Source organism: Camellia sinensis, chromosome 8 (assembly GCF_055761805.1).
Source record: "Camellia sinensis isolate YWXY chromosome 8, ASM5576180v1, whole genome shotgun sequence".
NCBI lineage: Eukaryota > Viridiplantae > Streptophyta > Magnoliopsida > Ericales > Theaceae > Camellia > Camellia sinensis.
Genome location: NC_138968.1, coordinates 116,394,854 through 116,420,081, shown reverse-complemented (window position 1 = coordinate 116,420,081; position 25,228 = coordinate 116,394,854). Strand labels below are relative to the sequence as shown.

At 30.9% G+C, this 25,228-nt stretch overlaps 2 protein-coding genes across 2 annotated transcripts in view; one reads left to right on the top strand and one right to left on the bottom strand.

Moving 5' to 3' along the window:
• The first annotated feature begins 6,963 nt into the window (after positions 1-6,963).
• Positions 6,964-25,228, top strand: part of LOC114274479 (protein ROS1C) — a 130,534-nt gene continuing 112,269 nt past the window's right edge. The window contains exon 1 of the mRNA XM_082883197.1: positions 6,964-7,014. Coding sequence (XP_082739323.1) covers positions 7,009-7,014 — 6 coding nt within the window. The 5' untranslated portion in view covers positions 6,964-7,008. The remainder of the gene's footprint in view (positions 7,015-25,228) is intronic.
• Positions 12,912-14,735, bottom strand: LOC145797439 (protein IQ-DOMAIN 6-like). The gene is made up of 5 exons (XM_082884589.1): positions 14,486-14,735; positions 14,238-14,453; positions 13,259-13,369; positions 13,164-13,176; positions 12,912-13,053 (listed from the first exon to the last, which is right to left on the bottom strand). Exons 1-5 carry the CDS (start codon positions 14,597-14,599, stop codon positions 12,941-12,943), a joined length of 567 nt encoding a protein of 188 aa, XP_082740715.1. The 5' UTR covers positions 14,600-14,735; the 3' UTR covers positions 12,912-12,940.

Sequence of the window (25,228 nt, the reverse complement as noted above, 5' to 3'; positions counted from 1 at the left end):
TGTTGTATGAAACTTACAAATCACTGCCTTGTTGTGGAGTACTGTCGACATATTGAAAGTCATAATTTGTGTTTTATGAGTCTATCAATTTGAAAGAGAGTTGTGATTATGCCTCTCTTTCAAGTCAAGCTTTCAAAAAAATTCTTTACATAATCTTGCTGCAAAAAAATAATTTTTAAATAACAGAGAAATTTACACACAAATTAATGAGATTTTATGAAAATTATCATCACATAAACATTATCATGGATCAGAGAAATTTGCACTTGTTACCAATTGTTTTGCATTTTTGAGATATTTGTCTTGTGCATCATCTCTCATTGGCCTTAGTATGTTGTAGTACCTCCACAAATTGTTTTATTTGTCCAAGACAAGTAAGGTCCAGTGATTTCCATCTGTTGACTTTTCATTACCCCCATATTTATTGGGAAATGAAGAACCTGTAATTCCTCCATTCGGTTTCAAGATGCTTGTAAAATGATGAGACTCGAAAAGTTTGATTTTCCGTCATCTTGATGAAGTTTTGCGATCAAAGAAAATCAAAAAATGGTTATGAGAAAGTTAAAATGACAAGAATTTCATATATGTACACACAGAGAAATTTTCAATGCACACAACTAGCCAGAGAAAATTAGACTAGTGACACAACTGGCTTCGAAAAATATCTTAACAAGAGAAAGTAGTAAGTAAATTCCAGAGAAAATCAAATAAAAGAGTAGTAACATACCAAGCTCATGCATGTGAAAAAAAATGAAGTTGGTTGTTGTCTTTTTCTCCTTTGGTCGGCAAATAATATCTCTCCATAACCATCAATGACCTGAAAAATATCATTTGTAATTGTAACATTGGTTTATAAAGGTTGATAGAACATTGCAGAGAAATTTAATGAAAGTCTTACATTGTTAGCAATTTCTTTTTCCTTTATTAGGTTAATTAGATTCAACTCACTTGTTCATATTAAAGCCCTACGAGATAACAAATAAGGGATTTAGTAGTTGTTAATGCAATATAAGTTAGTAAATTGTCGTTTGTCATATTCTATTTTATTTGTTGTACTTACTCTAGTCCAGACACATTTGATATGTGCTGCAAGACATCTTTGACATGTTCTTTTACTAATTTTGCAATTGGTAGACTTTGTGAAAAAACCCAAGATTTTCTAATGCTCGTTGGTGAATGCAAGACATAGTCATCGGCATCAAGTACTTATTTGTCTTTGGTGTTTTGCTCTATTGGCTTTGCAGCTTGCTTTGAACCTCTAGTCATCTTCACAACTTTGGGATATTAAAAGTCTGGATCTTACTTTTCTTTCCTTTTTTTTGCCATTAAATTCTTTATCATTGATGTATGATCTTTTTTCACTATAGACAGTGAAAATATCAGTAAAAGTTAAATTACTCTGAAGTCACAGATCATATTTCAATATGTAAATTTATTTGATTCAATATTTTCTAGTTACCATAGACTTGTTTTTTGTTTTGGTTGTTGTTTGTGTGCCACTTGTTCTTGTTGGGTTATTGGTTGTTATTCCACTTCTATTGCAACTATACACAGTGAAAATCAAACAAGTCCCAAAAATCAACATGATTAGAGAAGTTACAAAATCTAGGGAAAATTACACACATATGGAACCAAATAGACAGAGAAAATCAAATAAGCAGCATAAATCAAACTGGCCAAACTAATGGGGTCAGGGAAATTCAACTTTCAGAGAAAATTACCATCGACAGATAAAATTGTAATAAATAGAAATTTCTCTGAGTTATGTGGTTCAAGATTTTCACTGACCTTGAGGTTGAACTTGTGTTGGTGTTCAATAAGGTTGTGTTGCTAGTTGGACAGATAGTTCTTGAATTTGTTCATGCAAGCTAGCATTTTCAGTTTAAGCTGTGAAATTGAACATCTCAACTGTTGAATTGTTTTTTTATCATCTTCTTTTTGAATGTCCAACATCCTTAGTTTCATTTGGTTTGTGTTGTCTCTTTTTTGAAGTTTTGAGTTATTTGATGTCAAGGTTCTTATTGCAATGTCCTTGTCTTGAAGTAATTCATTCCAATTTTTCTTTGCTTCTATTTTGGATTTAGAAAGTGTCTTTAGTCTTTGATGTAGATTAGCAATTTGAGCATGCTTTGATTCCTTAGATTCTTGAGGCTGATGGCATTGTTGAGCCACAAACGCTATCATGATGTTGGTCCATCGGCTCATTATGTTCTTCTTCATACATTTCCTCATTGTTTTCTTTTTGCTTTTTTGATTCAGTGCCTTATTCTTCTTCATTGTCTTCTTCTTCTTCTTTCTGTTCATTGTCTTCTTCTTCTTCTTCTTCTTCTTCATTTTATTCTCTAGCTTCCTCTTCTACACTACTTGCTTGATCTTCTTTTCCATTGCTTGCTTCTTGTTCTTCTATGTTGCCTTCTCCTTCTTCATTTCCTCCTTTTTCTTCAGATGACTCTTCTAATGTCTCCTTGAATTTGGCTAAAGCCTTTTTTTGATTCTTTCTCCTTTTTTTTACCAAGACAAAACTCCTCTGATGGGTTTTTAACTCGTTCCTTGTTATCTATCTATAACCGGAGGCTCTTTTATTAGAGAAATATTTAAAATTCACTGAGAGAAAAATTCAAATAAGCTAGATAAAATTCATCTAAATTATACTAATGGGAAACAAATTTCAGAGAAAATTGTATGGGCCAGAGAAAATTACACACAAGGAGATATAATTTTATGGGTCAGAGAAAATTATGAAACAAGCAACATAATTTAGATATCAGAAAAAATCAAACATGGCATATAAGTTAATGTTACTATAATTGTGATTAGGGAAATTTGGATTCTAAAGAAAATTCATTACAATGGCAGGAATAAACAGTGTTAATCAAAGAAGCAACATAAATTCAAATTTCAGAGAAAATTGACCTCAATCAGTCAAGGCACATGAGTTATGGGCCAGATCAAATTATACAAAAAGAGAAATAATTTTATGGGCCGGAGAAAATTATGAAACAAGCAACATAATTTAGATATCAGAGAAAATCAATCAAGGCATATAAGTGAATGTTACTATAATTGTGGTCAGAGAAATTTGGATTCCAAAGAGAATTCATTACAAGGGCAGAAATGAACTAGTGGTAATCAAAAAAGTAACATAAATTGAAATTTCAGAGAAAATTGATCTAAATCAGGCAAGGCACATAAGTTATTCCATATAAGATATTGCATCACAGAGAAAATTGATCAAATCAAGCAAGGCACAAGGAAGGAAACAAACCAGTTGTCAAAGAAATTTTAGAATTTCACTGAGATTTCAGTTGCGATAGAAATCTAACTTGTCGAGGTGCAAGAAAGTGGACCGGTGTCTTCTGCAGCTGTTTGGTCAAGCTTTGCAGGTTCCACTTGGCACATTTTGGGAATTTAGTTGTGTTACTGTCTTCCCAGTCAATGATATTCGCATGTTCACATAGCCAATACTGTGATGGAAATTGAAGTAATTAAATTTTGCTAAACACACAAATTTGTAAGTATCATAATTGTAAATTTGAATGGAAATTCTACTTACCAGCAATGCAATGATACACCCCGTAACTTTTTCTGGAGTTTTGTGCAATGTTGTGATAGAATCGATCAATGATGTTGTGATTGCTTCTAGCCAACCATACTACTTCATTGATTCAAGAGGTTCCACGTACTTGATAAAAACCCACCCTATTGAATTCCCACTTGTTGCAAAAAATAGGGTGAGACACAAGTACAAGGTAACAATGATTGCTACATCTTTGAAGTCAATTGGTTGCTTGCCTTTCATTGCTTTGACCAAGGCATTCTTAAGAATAGGACTAATAAGCCTTGTGTCCTTTGGGAATCTCTGCCTTAGGAATGCAGTGTTTGGCTTTTTTGAGTATCTCAATGACATGGCGCTTTTACCATCTTACAAACCAAAAATCAAGGTCATGTCATTGGTTGTAAAGGTCAAGTTTTTTTACCAACTGTGAATGCTTTTACCATGACATGGCTCTTTTACCATGACATGGCTCTTTTACCATCTTTCGTTTTTTCATTGTAACATTGGATTATTGCAACTACATTATCATCAGATTTCCTAGACTTCCTTGGATCCAACCTTCCAGTGGTTAGAGCTTGGATCAAATACCAGAATGGAGTCTTTTGAAGCTCTTCAAGTTGGTTTAAATTGAATTTAAGGGTTTAAAAAAAGGAGACAAAAGATGAGAGGTTGGATCAGTATTGAATGCTGTAATGAGCTCTCCTTCTTTGGAGTTTAACAGGTTTTTCCCCCTTTGAGCTTGAGTCTTTTAAAGTTGGGGTATTCATCTTGATGCTTGTTGCTTCATCACCTTGGACTTGTGTTTTTTGGCGAGGAGTTTGTGGTATTTTGCTGCTTTTTGATCTAAGATCATAAGAAGACTCAGAGAGTTTATGTTTCTTTCGTGGTGTTTCTGGTGTTTTGCTGCTTTTGCATTTCGCCATTTCTAGGCAATGAAAACATAAAGATGTCAACATTAAATCCTAGAGAAAATTAAACATGCTATAGAAAATTGAACATGTCAAAGAAAATTACACATAAGGGAGAAAACTAAGGTAGGCAAAGAAAATTATAAATGTCAGAGAAAATTACACACTAAAAATTAAATGTCAGAGTACTAATTGTTTTCTTGTGGAATACATCTAGCCACAGAAAATTTCCATTCCTAGAGAAAATCAAAAAAGCAACATAAACATGCAAGAGAAATCAACAAGGGATAAAAGTAATGTGGCCAGAGAAAATTATAAATTCCAAAGAAAGTTAGACATAGACTAGAAAATACTAAGTGTTTTCGTGTGGACTACATGTTGCCACAACTAATTTCCATTCCGAGAGAAAATAAACAAAGCAACATAAATATGATAGAAAAATTTTCAAAAATTGATAACAATTACATATAAATGTAAAATGTAGCCAGAGAAAATTCAAGAAAGAAACATAAATCTAGCAAGCACAGAAAATGAAAATGCCAGAGAAAATTCAAACACATTCTAGAGAAAATTACACATTTCAGAGAAAATTTCCATTCCATAATATTAAAATGCCAGAAAAATTTACATATACAACCAGAGAAATTTAAACATGATAAAGACACACATAGGAGAAAAGTGATGTGGCTAGAGAAAATTATAAATGCCAGAGAAACTTAGACACAGACAAGAGAGTAATATTACAGATAGATGTAAAATATAGCCAGAAAAAATTCAAACACATTCCAGAGAAAATTACACATTCCAAAGAAAATTTCCATTCCATAATATTAAAATGCCAAAGAAATTTACATACACAACCAGAGAAATTTAAACATGACAGAGACACATAAAGAAGAAAAGTGATGTGGCCAGAGAAAATTATAAATGCCAGAGAAACTTAAACACAAACAAGAGAGTAATATTACATATAGATGTAAAATATAGCTAGAGAAAATTCAAAAAAGAAATATAAATTTAGCAAGCAGAGAAAATGAAAATGCCTAAGAAAATTTCACATTCCAAAGAAAATGAAAATGCCAGAGAAATTTAGAAAGGAGAGCAATTTGAATGAAATTAACCATGCCAGAGAAAATGAGGGAATAAACAGAAACAAATGGAGAATGAACATGCCAGAGAAAATTCAAAGAACAAACATATATCAAGCAAATACCAGAGAAATTCAAATGTCAGAGAAATTTACAAACAAAATCACACAAACATCTACAAGAATAAGTTCAAAACTCAAAGAAATAACATTTTTCAAATTCATGTAGCTTTTTATTACGAAATTGAAACCCTAATTAATGGAAGCAAAATATAATGTGCAATTAATTGTGTTTCCATAGAAAAACTCGTTAGATTGTAGAAAACTTACTAGAGTGAGAATGAAACCCTAATTACGAACTGATATGCCCTAAGATGAAGATGCAATGAGATGAAGATGAACTGAGATGACGATGAATAGTGAAAACGGGTGAGAGAAATTTGTGAGGAAGGAATGGAAAAGATTTTTGCAGAAGATAATGAAACCCTAATGTCGATAGTGAAGATGATTGTGAAACCCTAATTCTCTTGTTCTCTTGCTCGTGAAGATGGTTGGATGTTTGGAATGGAACTCAGTCGTCAAAATCCAGTTGAGTGTTCTCAGTTGATTTGTGAAGAGTATTTTGGTCCAAGAAAGAATTAAAAATGCGCGTGTTCTAGTTGAGGGATGTAATGTATCATCCTTTTTTTTGGTGTCCTTTATTCTCTAAATTACTATTATTAGGGACCTTAAAAAAAATTCCCCTTTATTTAATACATATAAATTGCAAAATTATTTCAATATTGATTGAAATATTTTTTTTTTAAATTAAATGGAAGTTAATTGAAATAAATTATTTTTTTTCTTTTTTTTTTTCATTACAATTTTGCAAAACCCTAGCCACCATCGGTGGTCTGCAAGAAGTCCTCCCCGCCACCGGTGGTCTGCAAGAAGCCCTCTCTCAGCTCATCCATCTCCTCTACCACTACCAAAACCCCTAGATCTGAGGAGCTTGTTGTCGCGATTTGGTCTTGAGGGTTGCAGTGATGGTGAATCGCAAGGAAGATCATGAGAAGACCTTGAAATCTTTTTACTTTTTAATTTAGAAAATATTCCTTTATTTTTTGAAGTGTATTTATTATTCCCTCCCCCCAATCTTTTTACTTTTTAATTCAGGAAATCTTCTTTTATTTTTTTAAGTGTATATATTATTCCCAAATTTATTTTTTTGAGTTATATTAAAATTTTAAATAAATTATCAAATTTTCAAACAAACTTTGTTTATTTTTTTGAGTTATATTCAAATTCTAAATAAATTATTAAATTTTCAAACAAACTTTGTGGGAGACACACGTGAGATTTTTTTGCGCTTTTTCCCTCTGTCCTGCCCCTCCCTTTTTCCATTTCACGTTTGTAGCCCTAGATAGCAGTCTCTCTCTCTCTCTCTCTCTCTCTCTCTCTCTCTCTCTCTCACTTGAATGGAGGCGAGCGGCGATTGGCGACAGTGGTGGCGACGATCGACTATCGTCGACAGTGGCGGCGCTCAGCGATCGAAGCAGCAATTCGAAGGTATTCTTCTCTTCTTCTCTTCTCTTCTATTCGCTTTGATGGATCTTCTCTTCTCAACCTTTGTTATGTGAGTGTGTTCTATGTTTTTTTTTTTTTTTTCCAGTAATTAGGGTTTATGATCGGTAGCGAGCGGCGGCAGTGGCGATCGAAGGTATTGTTCTATTCTTGTCTCTTCTCTGCTCTGTTTTTCTCTTCCCTTCTCAAGAATCATTATTTGATATTTTTTCGGTTCATTATTTGATATATATTATAGGCAACCTACTAGCTACTGCTTTTCTATTTTTGTTCAGCTTTCATGAAAATTTTGATTTGGTTCATGTTTGTAGTTGTTGTCTTTAAGTGGATATGATATGATATAATTTTAAGTTCTCGTACTAAGATTTTTTCCCTCACTGGCTCTACTGTTTCTCTGCTATTCAGCATTATTATGAAACGAGGCCAGGTTTTTCTGTGGCTCTTCGGTCCTGTTTTTGTAAGAAATGGTTTTCCTGTTCATTTTTTTTTTGGCTATATTACGTTTGCCCATTCTAGCAATGGGATGCAAAAAGTTAAATGGTGTTATTTTTAGTTGGAGGTTGAGGATCAAAGCCTCCTATCAATTTTGAAATGCTGAATGGCATTTGTCTGGATCTGTTATTTTTTGCAGAGCTTAAACTTTTAGACGGAATTGATTGTGGCTATGTGGTTTTGTTTTACTGTAAGAATTTTCCCTATGGTGTTAGTTTATTAATGGTTTGATGTTTATGAGGGCATTGCCCTATGGTGTTAGTTTATTAATAGTTTGAAGTTTATGAGAACATGTAACCATTTAGTCTTCATGGCATGATTTAGTTATCTCATCAAGGTATAGGGCTATAATTACCAAAAATAAAATAAAAGGAGATTAATGGGCTCTGACTATTTCCCTCGTGCTATAGTTGATACTATCTTCCAACTTTTTTTGTAGTGGCTCACTTAATATAGTAATATAGAATATAAGAAAACCTAAATTCAAAACTACATCGTTTATGATCTTACAGTTTATTTTACTTTGATTTCTTTTTACAGTCAAACTCTCAACCATCCGTGTCTCAAAAACCCTAGAAGCTTACTTTCGCCGAAGACTTTTCATTACGTTCGTCAGAGACTCTCCATTGCCTTCAACATACTATCTAGGTTTGCATGAATACAACATATTTTCTCTTTAAATGTTAGGAGGTTTCAAGAAAAAAATATATAATTTTTTTCACTTTGGTTGATTTATTTATTTATTTTTTGAATGTTATTAGTTTTTTTCTTAGTCTTGAGAACTGTTGCTTTGATTGGGATACTAGATTACCATCCGTTGGTGGCAATCAAAAGTGGAAACCCATTCCTTTGCAAAATCTTCTGTGTAAAAACTCATGCATATATAGTAAATCCATTATTGATAGAAAAAGAATCCATCAAATAACAATTCAAATCATCAAATTGTAAAGCCACATGCTTCAGTCAAGATAGTGTATGAGAAAATAGAAAATCACTTCAGCAGAATTACCTAAAAATAAAATGACACTTCTTCATAACATATTTTCTCTTTAAATGTAAGGAGGCCTCCAGAAAAATTATATAATTTTCTTCACTTTTATGATTGTGGTTGGTTGATTTTTTTTCTCCTTGCAGAATGTTAAGAGTTTGTACTAGGGGTGGGCGTGGGTCGATTGCGGCCACAGAACCTCCAGTCCGCCAAATTGGCGGATTGGAAAAAATCAATCTGCATCCGTCCGCCAATCCGATAGATGTGGATTGAGCGGATTGGTAGATTAACGGATGGATGCGAATCGGTTTGGCAGTTTAAAATTTTATAAATTTTTAACATAATTCAACTTGTGCACTTTCTCAAAAAAAAAAAAAAAAAAAAAAAGTATTACAGTTTATGACTTAAAAAAGTATTACAATCACTGCATACCTCTTCCAAAGAAAAAAAGTTTGAGACTTTAGAATATTACAATCACTGCATGCCTCATCCACATATTACAATCACAACATGTTTCATCTACATAAAGTATTATGTAAAGTATTACAATATGTGATTTTTAAAATATAAAAACAATTCAAACCACCAAAACCATGAATAGAGCAGTGGTAGAGATTGTATGCCTCTGTATTGTTACATCTATATCTGTTTTTGAAAATAAAAATCAACCGTCATATATCATCTTTTTGATTTATTATTTTTAGAGTTAGATTTAAAAATCAAAAAATATAGATAAATAATACATTTATTTTTTTCAATTTAAAAAATATATTCAAATTGAAAACTCTTTCTTAACAGAATATATTCAACAAATATTTAAACTCTTTTTTAATTAAACACACAAACAGAATATCTAAAAAATTGAAAACACAAAGTCTTACAAATTAGTAAGGTTGTTTGCGGTTTGGCAGTTCGATTGGGGCCAAATGAACCTCAAATCCGTCATCTGCCCAAAACTAGGCAGATTGGAAAAAAATCAATCTGCAATCTCAAATCCGCCATTTGTATCAAATTTGTTTTGTTTGTGGTCTAGATTTGTAATCCATTCGGATTACAAAAGGCTTCACATGAGCGGATTGATAGTTTGGGCGAGGAGATATTAGAAAATAATTTGTTCGGCTTAGGGTGTTACCGGACGATTGGCTAATCCTTCGGCCAAGTGCAATTTTTTATTTTTTTACTACATTTTGGGCAGTACATTTTGAACATTAATATTTAAGTAAAAACCATTATTTTTATTTATTTTATTATTTTATATAAAAATAATTTAATAATCATCGCACTAACAACTATTATCAAAACAAATTTAATTTAACTTAATTATCTCACTATCAATTCCTTTCATTTTTTCTGAAAACAAACGGACCTTATAACTTTAGAATTGATTATTAAATAATAATTTATAACGGCACAAATTTAAAAAGTGTAAGATAATAATATAAAATAAAATAAAATTTTAAATATAAGTAGTATTTTAATATTTAAAATAATGATAAATTACAAATACAGTCTCTAAGTTTTGCTTAAAATACGAATTCTCCCTGTAGTTTGGAAAACTACAATCCTTGTTAGAATTTTTTATTTAACAGAATTAATTGAAAAAGTAAAATTTTTAACTGTTTACCTATACAATAATAAAATTATCTGAATTATTAATTGAAATAAAATTTTAATATTATTAAAAATTGTTAATTAACTTGATAATATTAATAAAAGACCTATTTGTTATGAAATTAAAAACTTTAAAAGGCATAATATAATTTCTAAAATTACATAAAATAATTTATAATTTAAATAAACCTCAAGAGTGTGTTTGTAATTTACCCTTAAAAAAATTAAACTATGACCGGTCCACTTTCACTTTTTTTAATCATTTCTTTCTTTTTTTAATTCGAATTAAAAAAATTCAAACCTCTCATAGTAGGCACTTACATATAATCCACCGTAGTGTCCTCCTTTAATTACTCTCTCTCTCTCTCTCTCTCTCTCTCTCTCTCTCATCGCTGTTTTCACTATAAAACACTTCTGAAATCACTCAGCAAAAACAATTTTCTCCTTTGACAAAAACCTACAATGGGTGCTTTAGGGAAATGGTTGAAATCATCGATTGGTCTCAAGAAGACCCAATCAAGTCACCAAGTAATCCCATACTCTCAACCATCATTGACCCATTTGCTTGATTTTCTTGTTTTTTTTTTTTTTTGTTTTTAGAAAGTGCTTTCAATTTTTTTTGTTATTTATTTATTTATTTATTTTTTGTAGGAAAATGTGGGCAGTACTGGTAAGGGTCGAAAGTGGAGGCTATGGAGGAGTGACAAAGCAGACCATGTGGTTGTGTCTGATTCATCTTCGTTTGGGGTTGATGACGTGATCAGTGCTGCTGTGGCGACTGTGGTTAGAGCTACGGCCAAAGAGTTCATGGTGGTTAGGCAAGAGTGGGTTGCCATGTTTCGGGCTTTTCTGGTAACTCAATTTTTAAAATTTTTTTTTTTCTCTTTATCACTTTGTTTACTCGCATATGGGGGGAGAGGGGAATGAGAGGGGGTTTTGTCAAATGATTGAATTGGATTTCATTCATCAGCAATTAAAACTTAATCCCAAACAAATCCATCAAATACATACAGCTAAGACATGTATAGCTATGAAAATATTGAGTAAACAGAGTGGAAAGGAGAACCCAAAAAAAAAAAAAAGGTTACCAGGAATGCCTGAAACATGGTCTGAATTCTAATTGCAACCCACTCTTGCCTAACCACCACGAAATCTTTGGTCGTAGCTCTAAGCACAGTGGCCACAGTAGCACTGAACACGTCATCAACCCCAAACGTAGAGGAATCAGACATAGCCACGTGGCCTCCTTTGTCACTCCTCCATAGCCTCCACTTTCGACCCTTACCAGTACTGCCCACATTTTCCTACAAAAAGTAAATAAAAAATTGAAAACACTTTATAAAAACAAAGAAAACAAGAAAATCAAACAAATGGGTCAGTGATGGTTGATAGTATGGGATTACTTGGTGACTTGATTGGCTCTTCTTGAGACCAATTAGTGATTTCAGCCATTTCCCTAAAGCACCCATTGTAGATTTTGTCAAAGGGGAAAACTGTTTTTGCTTTGAGTGATTTTAGAAGTGTTTTTTTTTTCTTGAAAACAGCGATGTGAGAGAGAGAGGAGAGAGAGAGAGAGAGTAATTAAAGGAGGACACTTCGGAATCTATGGTGAATTATATGTTAAGTGTGTAATACGGAGAGGTTTGAATTTTTGAATTCGAATTAAAAAAATGGTAGTTTAATAAAAAAAAAGGGTTTAAAAAAAGTGAAAGTGGACAGGTCATAGTTTAATTTTTTAAGGGGTAAATTACAAATTACTTTGTGGTTTTAGAAATTACATTATGCCCCTTAAGGTTTTTAAATTCATAACAAATAATCTCTTTTATTAATAAATCATTAAGTTAATTAACAATTTTTATTAATATTAAAATTTTATTTCAATTAATAATTCAGATAATTTTATTATTGTATAGTTGAACAGTTAGAAATTTTACTTTTTTAATTAATTTTGTTAAATAAAAAATTTTGACAGGGAGGTATTTGTAATTTTTCAAACTACAGGGGGCAATTCGTATTTTAAGCAAAGCTTAGAGAGTGTTTGTAATTTATCCTTTTTCTAAATATTAAAATATTACTTATATTTAAATTTTTATTTTATTTTATTTTGTTATGATCTTACACTCTTTAAATTTGTTCCCTTATAAATTATTATTTAATAATCAATTCTAAAGTTATAAGGTCTGTTTGTTTTGATAATAGTTGTTAGTAAGGAGATTAAGTAAAATAAAATAATAAAATAGTAAAATAGTTGTTAGAATGAAAAGAATTGATAATAGTTGTTTTGATAATAGTTGTTAGAATGAAAAGAATTGATAGTAAGGAGATTAAGTAAAATAATATTTGTTTTGATAATAGTGGTTAGTATGGAGATTATTAAATTATTTTTATATAAAATGATAAAATAAATAAAATTCATGGTTTTTACTTAACAAAAAATTAAATATCAATGTTTAAAATGTACTACCCAAAATGTTGTAAAAAAAATAAAAAGTTGCACTTGGCCGGATGATTAGCCGGTCGTCCAGTAACACCCTAAACCGAACAGATTATTTTCTAATATCATCTCCTTACCCAAACTATCAATCCACTTATGTGAAGCCTTTTATAATCTGAAAGGATTACAAATTTGGACCACCATAAGCAAAACAAATATGATACAATTCATTTCAATTTGCTTACTGAAAAAACACAGAAAAAATCGAAACCACATCAAAATGGTGTTTCAAATTCATTACCTATTGAGATAGGGAGTGTGCAATTGTTCTCTCCCTCTTGATGGCACCTTCTTGCCTCACTTGAAGCTTTGCCTTCAATTCCTTTGCTATTCCCGTGCTATCACACCACCCACCTTGACAAAGGATGTTCATTATTTAGTACTTGAACTGTGTTAATAGATGTTATGTAATGACAATCATGTCATGAATTGGTTGAACAACTTATTAGTATACCTCGGCATGCTTAATTGGATAAGCTTCGTTGTGATGTTTGTCAAGAAATTTAGTTGGACTTTGTGCAGATACACAAGAGGCCGTAACATGAGCCTAAGCTCAAACAAGAGCTTGCATATGCTTTAGTGTTACAGCAGCTTGCTTCCTGACCTGCTTGTCTCGGAAAATCGCTTGTAGCCTCACTATTGCTTTCAATGCCCTTAAAGCTTGTCTTGCCTTCAATCATCAATTCATTATATAAACATGAATCAGCAAAAATAAGATTCCACAGAGACAATAAAAACTCAAAAAACAGAACATAATCATGATTCATAAAATATCAGAATTGAACAAAAACAGATAAAATATGCAAGTTAATACTGGTTGTTTTGTGGTGGTTATTAAATGATATATATTAACAAACCAACAGTGAATAATTAATCTTTACACTGCAAATTCCACTACCCTTTCTTGTTTGTAAATACTCTTAGCATATTTAGTTATGATTTCAAAACCATTTTTTCCATTTTTTGAAAGCAAAGTAAAATGGAAAGATGCATAATACAAGTTGCGTTTCTTTTCTTTCTTTCTTTATTTCCTTTTTTTTTTTTTCCAAGTCAGGTTTCCAAAAAAAAAAAAAAAAAAATCAAATCAGTGGTAAATCATACCAACTTTAATAATTAAAGTTTTAAATTTTTTCATAAATTTGTAAAAAAAAAATCAAAAACATTACTGATTCACAATTTTCACTCCCAAAAAATTGGAATCTTCTAGTGTTTGGTTGGACGGAAAACCAAATCTAGGAAAAAGCAGATTAAGATCTTATTAATGCAATCACATCACCACCGTAACCACTGCTATCACCATCACCACCGCCATCTAAATTTTCTCTAGGAAAATGTTTCCGACCTAAGCAAACAGCGCAGATAGGGGGGGAACAAAATGGGGTTTTGTCAAATGATTGAATTTGATTTCATTCATCAGCAATTGAAAACTCAATCCCAAACAAACCCATCAAATACATATAGCTAAGACATGTATAGCTATGAAAAAATTGAGTAAACAGAGTGATAAAGAGAAAAAAAAATTAAAAAAATAGAGTTACCAGAAAAGCCGGAAACATGGTTTGGATTCTGATTGCAACCCATTCTTGCCTGACCACCGTGAACTCTTTGGTCGTAGTTGTAACCACAGTCGCCACAGCAACATTGAACACGCCATCAACCCCAAACAAAGACGAATCAAACACAGTCGCGTGACCTGCTTTGTCACTCCTCCATAGCCTCCACTTTCGACCCTTATCACTACTGCCCACATTTTCCTACCCCCCCCAAAAAAAAAAAAATTGAAAACAAGAAAATCAAGCAAATGGGTCAGTGATGGTTGAGAGTATGGGATTACTTGGTCGCTTGATTGGGTCTTCTTGAGACCTATCAGTGATTTCAGCCATTTCCCTAAAGCACCCATTGTAGGTTTTTGTCAAAGGAGAAAATTGTTTTTGCTAAGTGATTTTAGAAGTGTATTATAGTGAAAACAGCGATGGGGAAAACTATTTTTGTTGAGTGATTGCAAAAGTGTTTTATAGTGAAAACAGCGATGAGAGAGAGAGACAGAGTAATTAAAGGAGGACACTTCAGTGGATTATATGTTAAAGTGCCTAATATGGGAGGTTTTAATTTTTTAATTCGAGTTAAAAAAAGGGAAAAAAGGATTAAAAAAAGTGAAAGTGGACAGGTCGTAGTTTAATTTTTTTAAGGGTAAATTACAAACACATTCTTGAGTTTTATTTAAATTATAAATTATTTTATGTAATTTTAGAAATTATATTATGCCCTTTAAGATTTTTTAATTTCATAGCAAATAGGTCATTTTATTAATAAATCATCAAGTTAATTAACAGTTTTTAATATTGTTAAAATTTTATTTCAATTAATAATTTAGATAATTTTATTATTGTATAGGTGAATAGTTAGAAATTTTACTTTTTCAATTAATTCTGTTAAATAAAAATTTTTGACAGGGAGGTATTTGTAATTTTTCAAACTACAGGAGGAATTCGTATTTTAAGCAAAACTCAAAGAGTGTATTTGTAATTTATCCTTTTTTTAAATATTAAAATACTACTTATATTTAAAATTTTATTTTATTTTATTGTGATCTTACACTTTTTAAATTTGTGCCCTTATAAATTATTATTTAATAATCAATTCTAAACTTATAAGGTCTGTTTGTTTTCAGAAAGAATGAAAAGAATTGATAATGAGGAAATAAATAAAATTATATTTATTTTGATAATAGTTGTTAGTGTGGAGATTATTAAATTATTTTTATATAAAATAATAAAATAAATAAACATCATGGTTTTTACTTAATAAAAAATTAAATATTAATGTTCAAAATGTACTACCCAAAATGTAGTAAAAAAATAAAAAATTGCACTTGGCCGAATGATTAGCCGATCGTCCGTTAACACCCTAAGCCAAACGGATTATTTTTTAATATCATCTCCTCGCCCAAACTATCAATCCGCTCATGTGAAGCCTTTTATAATCCGAATGCATTACAAATCTGGACCACAAACAAAACAAATTTGATGCAAATTTATAGGTATGGGGTTGCTGATGCGCCTCAATTTAAGGTTTATTATGGGCTTATTTTTATAATCTGAATTGTTCATTTTGTAGGGTTCATCGAGTACTTCATGCATATCAAAAATTATATTGATTGGATATTGATAGTTACGTGATTGGATTGCATATTTTTTATAATATTTCTCAAAAGAAAAACTTTGTTTATTTTTTTTTTATGATAAATATAATTCGATCGTATGGTTATCGATATTTGATTAAAATAATTTTTGACATGCTTAAAGTACTCGACGAACCCTACAAAATGTCGGTTTGAATCGTATAAATAATTGGGTTTGTTTGGGAAGTGAGTTGGCTTTTTGGCTTTTTGGAGCCTCGTTTGGGAAGGGCTTTTTTATTTTTTTGACTTTTTGTGAGAAAAAGAATGTAATGATTATGGGTTGGATGTGATGTTTTGTCTTATTGGACTAAAAAGTCTATTTTGTCTTTTTGTGACTAACATAGCCCCAAACCCAACCCTTCCAACCCAAACGAAGCCAATAAGCCTCAAATTAAGACACAACAATTGTTGTTATGTCATTAACACAACAGCAACCCCTCAATGCCAAAATATGATATGATATCATATATGTGTTTGATTATTGTTTCATGAGAACTGAATATGATGGTGCTAAATTTTTTAGTTTCCAATAACAATTTATTTATTTTTGGTTTGTAAGTAATTGGATGATGCCACATTGGTAGTTGAATCTACTAATCCCTTAATCTGAACACTCACTTGGGAAGAAAACTTGTTTTGGATGTAAAAGCCTGATTTTTTCTTTTTTGTATTTTTGATCTACGCACTAGACCAGCAAATAGACAGATTTAATTACTTAAGTTGACTTGTATTTTTTTAGATGGTTAGATATTAAAGGTTTAAAATGTCTCAGTTCATATTGATTGTTCTATTTAATGTGTTCTTCATTCAAATTAAAGGTATTGAAAGTAGAATCTTTGCTCATTTGTTCAAGTTCTGATAAAATTGAGCTACAACTTATGATTGCATTGAACTTCATTTATTTTTTGTACTTGGTTTAGACAAATCAAATATATTTATTTGTTGGGTTATGAGTTTTCAAAAAATAGCCTTTGAGTTTTTTGTTTTTTGTTTTTTCAGTTTTCAGGAATTGGTTTTAAAAAAAAAAAAATCAAAATGTGTATTATTTTTTAAATGTTGTTATGCTTTTTGTTTAAGTTTGTCATGTTTTTGTATCATTACTTTTAAATTGTTCATACAATCTTTCACGAGGTTCTTTTTTTCTTTTTTTATTTCTAATAGATAATGGATCAATCAACCTACTGCCCAGGATGCTATTGTTATTCCCCCTTCTACTATCCAAGACCCTATTGATAATTCTTCAAAACCACCTAAGGTGCGTGCAACGACATTATAACAGTGGCTACAAAGCATGGGGTGCTTAGCAAACGAACCAACTTGAGGAGAGTTGTTCCAGGATCTTTCACATTTTAATCAACGATCAAGAGTTATTTATGGTATAACCCCAAAATAAGAAATTTAAATATACACTTCAGATTTAAAATTTTGAGTAAATTTCTACAGTTATATATATATATATATATATATAAGTCAAGGTATAGCAAGTCAATAAATTTTCGTGGAGTGTATGGGATGGTTGGGAATATTCCATCCTTGGCATGCTAACAAGAAAAGTCTGCCAACTCATAATAATTTCATTCATTCTATTAAAACTACCTTCCTTATATTATATAAGGATATACAATAATATTTCCAAAATAAAAATATACAATTAAATATGGTATTTTCCTTTCTTGTTGACTCATTTTCATTACCTATATATACATATTGCACAATCACTTTCTCATACAAAAAAAAGACAAAACAATGCCAAAAGGATTCAAGATTTTGATCTCCGAAATCATCTCATCCTTCCAATTCTGGCGCTCCAAAAACCCTTCCAACTTCCCAGAAAATCCTGTCCCTTCATTCCTCCAACTCTCCCCAAACCCTGTCTTCATTGATTGCCTGCTGGCAACCTCGCCCCCTTTCAAACCCCACCACTCCTCCTTCAAGCGCCACGTGTCCTCTATCTTCTCATCTGTCGGTTGTGGGTTCAGCACACAGTACACCTCTAAAAATGACCTCACCGAATCACCGAAATTCAAATGGGACGAGACGCCGCGTCACGAAATCTACAACTCCTCCATCTCCAACTAAAATGAGATCTTGATGTAAAAAGTAATATTTTGCGACGGCCAAACAATTAATCGCAAAAAAATAGATGCAACAAGTCATATTTCTAGTAGTGTATAATGTTTGCCATATCATCATCCATAGCTCCACCACAACGTATTATCCTCTTGTAGCTTTCGCGATGCGGCGTCTTGTCCCACTTGAATTCCGGTGATTCGGTGAGGTCGTCTTCAAAGGTGTACTGTGTGCCGAACCCACAGCCGACGGATGAGAAGATGGAGGACACGTGGTGCTTTGAAGGAGGAGCGGTGGGGTTTGGAAGGGGGCGGGGTTGCCGGCAGACAGTGAATGAAGACGGGGTTTGGGGAGAGTTGGAGGAATGAAGGGACAGGATTTTCTGGGAAGTTGGAAGGGTTTTTGGAGCGGCAGAATTGGAAGGATGATATGATTTGGGAGATCAAAACCTTGAATCCTTTTGCCATTGTTTTGTCTCTCTCTTTTGTATGAGAAAGTGGTTGCTTGTACGGATTAGCTATTGCAATATGTATGTATATATAGGCAATGAAGATGAGTCAACAAGAAAGGAATGTATTTTTATTTTGAAAATATTATTGTATATCCTTATATAATATAGTCCCATATTTTTTTTTTTGGTGATCCATTAAGTCCTTTTGGATGTATATAGTGACTCATTCATCCACCACATTGGAGTGTTATATTTAGAAAAAATATACTAAAAAATTTTAATGTCACATCATACTTGCCATATTAGAGTGTCACATTTAAGAAAAATACATTAAAGAGTTTTTAATTTTTTTAGAGTGTCACATCATACTCACCACGTTGGAGTGTCACATGTCACGTTTAAAAAAAGTACACTAAGGAATTTTTAATTTTTTTTAGAGTGTAACATCGTCTCTACCACATTGTCACGTTTGAAAAAAATACATTAAGGAGTTATCAATTTTTTTTAAAGTGTCACATCATACTTGCCATATTGTCACGTTTGAGAAAAGTACATTAAGAAGTTTTTATTTTTTTTTTGAAGTGTCACATCATACCTTCTACGTTGTCACGTTTGAAAAAAGTACACTAAGGTGTTATTATTTTTTTTGAGTTAAAGTTTTGGAGTGTCACATCATACCCGCTACGTTGTCACATTTAGAAAAATACACTACGGAGTTTTTAATTTTTTTTAGAGTGTCACATTGTTGGAGTGTTATATTAATACATGTCACATTGGATATCACATCATACCTGTCACATTAATAAAAGGGTATAACTGTCTACCAAAACACTACCAAAATAAAAAATAGGAATACACGGAAAGAAACTTTTCACTAATAGGACTTAACAGATCAATAGAAAAAACTTATAACTAAATGGAATACTTGTTTGTGAGATGGGATTTATTAGTAAATATCCCTATAAAATTTAAGTAATTTTATGAGTTTTTTTCTTAGAAAAAAAGACAAATAGATATATAGACCTCTTGTCTATTTTTCTAACTGTCGTCTCTTTATGACATACTAATATAAACAATAGATGTTATAAACAATAATAATATCTATATAACATGCATCATGTTTTAAACTAGATTTTAGTCACACTATTCAATTTATTTCATTATTTATTTTTTTTAGTTATTGAAAAAGAGTAGGAGAGAGCAATCAATTGTAATATTCTTTCTGGCGTAATCAAAAGAGTTCCTACTTGCTGAAAGTCGGATGGGAGAGGCCTATACTGACCGCACAAAATAGGAGATCTGCAAGTGCTCCTTTATGGAAGAATTGGACTAACACTATCTCCCCAACCCGATTCTCAGAACAAGCGGGCTTTCATGTTTGGGAAATATATCGTAATAATTTTATCATAAAATTTTATGAATTTGTGTATAACTTACCTAAGTTCATCAAAATTTATGTAATTTTATAATAATTACGCGAATTTGTATTCAATTACATATTTTTGTGATATCACATTATAACATATAATAATTTTAAAGACCAAGCTTTTTGTCTCTGAAAGTATAAATTTTGTTGTAAAAAAATTTAGGGATTAATTCAGTTGTCACGAGAACAGTCGCTAAAAAGTCGTGTTGAAAAGTCAAAAATTGAATTTTTAGTGGCAAAATTTTAAAAATGTAGCTAATAAATACACTTTTCGAGACAAAATAACTTGATCTCAAAAAAGTTTTATTTTGAGACAAAATTTTTGGTTCCAAAATGTTAATAATTCATCACTAAATATCCAATTGTATTGCTAAAAATAAAATAATAACACTTTTGGCAACAAAATTATTTTGTTTCTAAAAAATAATTTTGTTCTTAAATTTTTATCTATAAAACCTTAATTTCTTATAATTTCATTTATTTAAATTTGTAAAAACTTATATAATTTTATGATAGGATTATATAATGCACATCGAAACATTTTCCTTCATGGTTTTACCCTTTAGGTAGATCCACAAAATTAATGACGTGTAGACATAAAAAATACTAAGGTCTTGTTTGGGAGGGGGTAAAGTGGTTAAATTAGCACTAAAAGATAAAATAAATTAATTTAATTAATAAAACAAAATGTCATATCTAAATTATAATTATTTCACTTTTTTCTCACAACCATCATATCCAAATAAAAAAAAGTCAAAAGTTCTTCTCAAATAGAGCTAATTTAGCCAGATTAAATTAGTCAAAAAGCCAAAAAATAAAACTAAATTAGCTCATTAACGATTTTTTAGTGAAATAAGATATTTATTTCAAAATGTTAGATGTGTTGATAATATAGTGAGTTAACTTTTTAATAACCGACTTGCAGAATTTTTAAAAGTGGGTCATTTTTAAAAAATAATACAAAAAATATTTCCTTCAAAAATGTTTCTTGACTTTTGTTCAACCAAATAATAAAAAATAAGTAGAGTATTTTAAGTCAAAACAAATAGAGGACTTCATTTTACGTAGTCTCAAATGTCGCCCGTAGTGATAGACCAAGGACTATTAGGCCACGTTTGTTTGACAAATTAGGTTGGAGGGAATAGTTGTGAGGGGATGGTTAGTAAAAAGATTATTGATGTGGGGATTGTTAGTGAGAGAATTAAGTAAAAGTGCGTTTTGATAATAGTGTGAGAGATGGTTAATGATGAGATTGTTAAATTATTTTTAAATAAAATAAATTAAAAAATTATTTTTATATTAAAAAAATTTAAATAAATATTAAAACAAAAGGTGTACTTGGGATTGTTGGTATAAAAAAAAAAAAGGTGCACTTGGGATTTTTTGGCCAGCCAGCTATGATTGTAAAAAAAAAAAAAATTAAAAAAAATTGCACTGTACTGGACATCCGGACAGACTGAAACTGCTCACTATTTTCTTAATCCTACTCGTTTCTCAACTAAGCTAATCCCCCTATTGAGAGGGATTACTAAGTCATACAGATTGTGAAGCCGATCCTCCCAAACAATACGAAACATGCTGTGGATGGGACCCATAGCAATTGAAGCGGCCAAACAAACTGGGCCTTAATGTAACTAGATAATTGGGGGATGTTTGGCATGTGCTAAAATAGCACACAATCATCTTATTTGGATCACATCACTTCAAATTCAACCCATATTTCATTTTTTGTTGTTGTAAAAAGTCAAAAAGTATACTTATTTAAATAATTCCAAATATCCCCTTAATTATAGGATAAATTACAAATACACCCCCTAAGGTTTAGAAAATTACAAATACTCCTTATCAAAAAAATTTATTTAATAGAATTAACTGAAAAAATAAAATTCCTAACGGCTCTATTATACAATAATAAAATTATCTGAATTATTAATTGAAATAAATTTCTAATATCATTAAAAACTATTAATCGACTAAATAATTTATTAAAAAAACGGTCATTTGTTATGAAATTAAAAAATTCAAAATCACATGGGCAAATCATGTTTTAAATCAATTTCAAAGAATTTATTTGTAATTTACCCATTATTTTTTTATATTAACCACCTTATATTAGGAATTGGCCGCCAAGATGTATATATTGTTATCACTCTATTTCAGTGACAATAGTTTTTCTTTGTGGGAAAAAAAAAAAAAGCATCTCTTAAATTCAAAATTTTAAATACATCTTATATTTTTCAGCAAATGTACTTGCAAAAATCAATGTAATTGTTTGGTTTCTTTTTTAGAAAAAAAATTCAACATTTTTTTCGAAAAAATAGAAACTAATTTGATAAAAACAAATATTAAAAAAATATTTTAAAATTTATTTCTGACCTCCCAAAAAATTAAATAATGTGAAAATGATAATCAGTGTGTTTGGTTTGAGTTTTTTGGAATAAATTTTTTGAAAATTGAGTTTTTTGGTTTTCGTGTTTTTCTGTTTTTAGTCAATATTTTTAAAATTTTAAACATTTTTTCTACTTTTTTATATGCACCTTACTTAAATGTATCTAAAAAGTAAAAAAATTGTGAAAAAATATTTTAAAAAATTAATAAATACATAAAAATATAAAAAATGTACTAAATTCTCGTTTTTTTTTTGTATTTAGTGAATTTTTAAAAGGTTTTTTTCACAAATTTTTTTACTTTTTAATTGCTTAAAATATTAAAAAAATTCAATAAAAACAAAAAAAACACAAAAAAAAAAAGAAAGTAGAATTTTCTGAAAAGTGTTTTTGGAAAAGTGGAACCAAGGAAAGTGAATTGTTTTTTATTTAATTTTTCTTTCATCAAATTAATTTTTAATTTTTCAAAAAAAAAAAAAAAAATTGAAAATCAAACCAAACATAAATTACCTGACAGCAGAGGGATAAGGCAAATGGACTAGTAGATTTGAGTTGCACGGCATTATTTAAATTTGACTTCACACATCTCATTTAATTTTGTGGCCAAGCTGTCATCCAAGGTGTGAAGATGGACCTTTGCTTCTAGACTAGAGAACCAATCAACTTCTTGGTACGAGCAACCTCCAGGACTTTATTCACCTCAGTTCGCAGCTGGTCAAAGTACTAAAATTTGGAAGAAGAAAAAAATTCATGTTGCACAAAACATACTTATAGTACCTTTCTTGTGCAAATGATATTTGCTCATAGATAAAGATATGCAACAATATCTTAAGCCAATGTCATCCACTAATGAAAACGAACATATTTTATTTGTAAATAAGAACACACTTGAACTGCACAAATAGTCATCTTAGGTTATTTAGTTAATCTTCAGTTCAAGAACAGAGAAATTACCTCAAGAATATTTGCCCACAAATCGATTTCTCTGTGAGGGAAAGCCAGCCATCTTTCGCTCAATACCGGCCATCTTGACTCAAAAACAAATTTAGCAATTGAACCATCTTCAGTATTGTACTGAAAAGGAAGATTCTGCCAAACATCCTCAGCCAAATGAGGTAAGTATTGGAGCAATTACCCTCACAATGGAAAGCAGATGTGCTGCAAGAACTGTTTGACAACTTCTCCTTGTAAAACTTGTAGAGCCCCTGAAAAAAATTAAAGATAAACATCGGGCGGCACAACTTTTCTCAAAGAAAAAGTTAAAAGTACAATTTTTCCTAACCTTTAGATAATCAATTTTTTTTCAACTTATATAAGTTACTTTTGTCAAGCAGTTAAATTGAACGGAAATGTCTCAAGCTCAACCAAAACTGAAATATTAAGATGATAATTTTACATTTTTCATACATGATACTCATGTGGTATTCCTTTAAATGGCATAATACACGTGACATTTTGAAATGCAAGAGATCAAAGTGAATTAACCAACAGTTTCAAAAGAATTAACCACCTTAATAATGAACAGAAATTAGTTAAGTATTGGGCACTAATAGGAGGGGAAAAAATACACTTCATAACATTATTGGAGCTGGAAGTATTGGGTCAGGAATTCAATGTACACATAAGCCATCACTTTTCTTTATAAATCAATTATGTGGTGCAGCAGAATCAACATTTTAGCTAAAGTGCAGAGGCCAATAAGGGAAAATGAGAAATAGGGTGCCCCATACTAGGTTGACAATTGAAAATCATAAAACATTGAATGCAGAAAACCTACATGGCAAACAGAATCTAAATTCATTAACCATCAATATTGCAACATCCCTCGTGCCAAAAAATGTAGAATGATAGCTAGGTGGTATAGGAATCACACACAATGAATTATTTAGTTCTTTATGATGTAAAGTAAGAAAAGAAGTACCTAAAGATATAGTTCTTTATGATGCGAAGTAACGTATCCAACATAAAGTTGATCTTTGGCAGCATCAAAATAGAAATTTGACAAATCAACAATTGCAAACCGTTGAATGATCTGAAAAGGGGAAAAATAAATGAAAAATATGCCATACAAAAGAGCAAACTAAAATGTTTTCAAACCTCAAGTTGAATTAAGAGAAGTTCTATAAAACGGCTATTAGACCAGCGATGTTGTATGGGATAGAATGTTGGACAACTAAGAAACAACATGTAGATAAGATGAGTGTTGTTGAGATGACGATGCTTAGGTGGATGTGTAGCAAGACTAGAAAATACATAAGTAGGAATGAGTATATTCGAGAATGGGTAGAAGTAATATTGATAGAAGATATATTGAGGGAGAATAGATTGAGATGGTTTGATTATATACAATGGAGACTAACAGAGACAATAGTAAAGAGATGCGATACAGTGACGGTAGATGGAAGTGTCACTACAAGAAATTACACTTTTGGCGACTAAAAAAAATTTAGTCACCAAAAGTTGTGAAATTGGCGACCAAAAATTATATTAGTCGGCAAAAATACAAGAGTTAGCTACTAATTTTTTTTAGTTGGGGTATATTGATTATTGGCGACTAAAAAAAATGTAGCCACTAAAAATTTCACAATTGGTGACTAAAAAAAATTTTAGTCACTAAATATGCCACAATTGGCGACAAAATTTTTTTTTAGTCGCTGTATAGTTACTTTTGGCTACTAAAATTATTTAGTCGCCGAATGAAAAATAAAAATTTACTTTTTATCTTTGATGATCAAAAGTTTAGTTGCTAAAAACTTATTTTTAGCAACCAACTAATATTTTAGTCGCTGTGTAATTACTTTTGGCTACTAAAATTATTTAGTTGCCGAATGAAAAATAAAAATTTACTTTTTATCTTTGGCGATCAAAAGTTTGGTAGCCAAAAACTTATTTTCAATGACCAACTAATATTTTAGTTGCTGTGTAGTTACTTTTGGGTACTAAAATTATTTAGTCGCCAAATGAAAAACAAAATTTTACTTTTTATCTTTGGCAACCAAAAGTTTGGTCGCTAA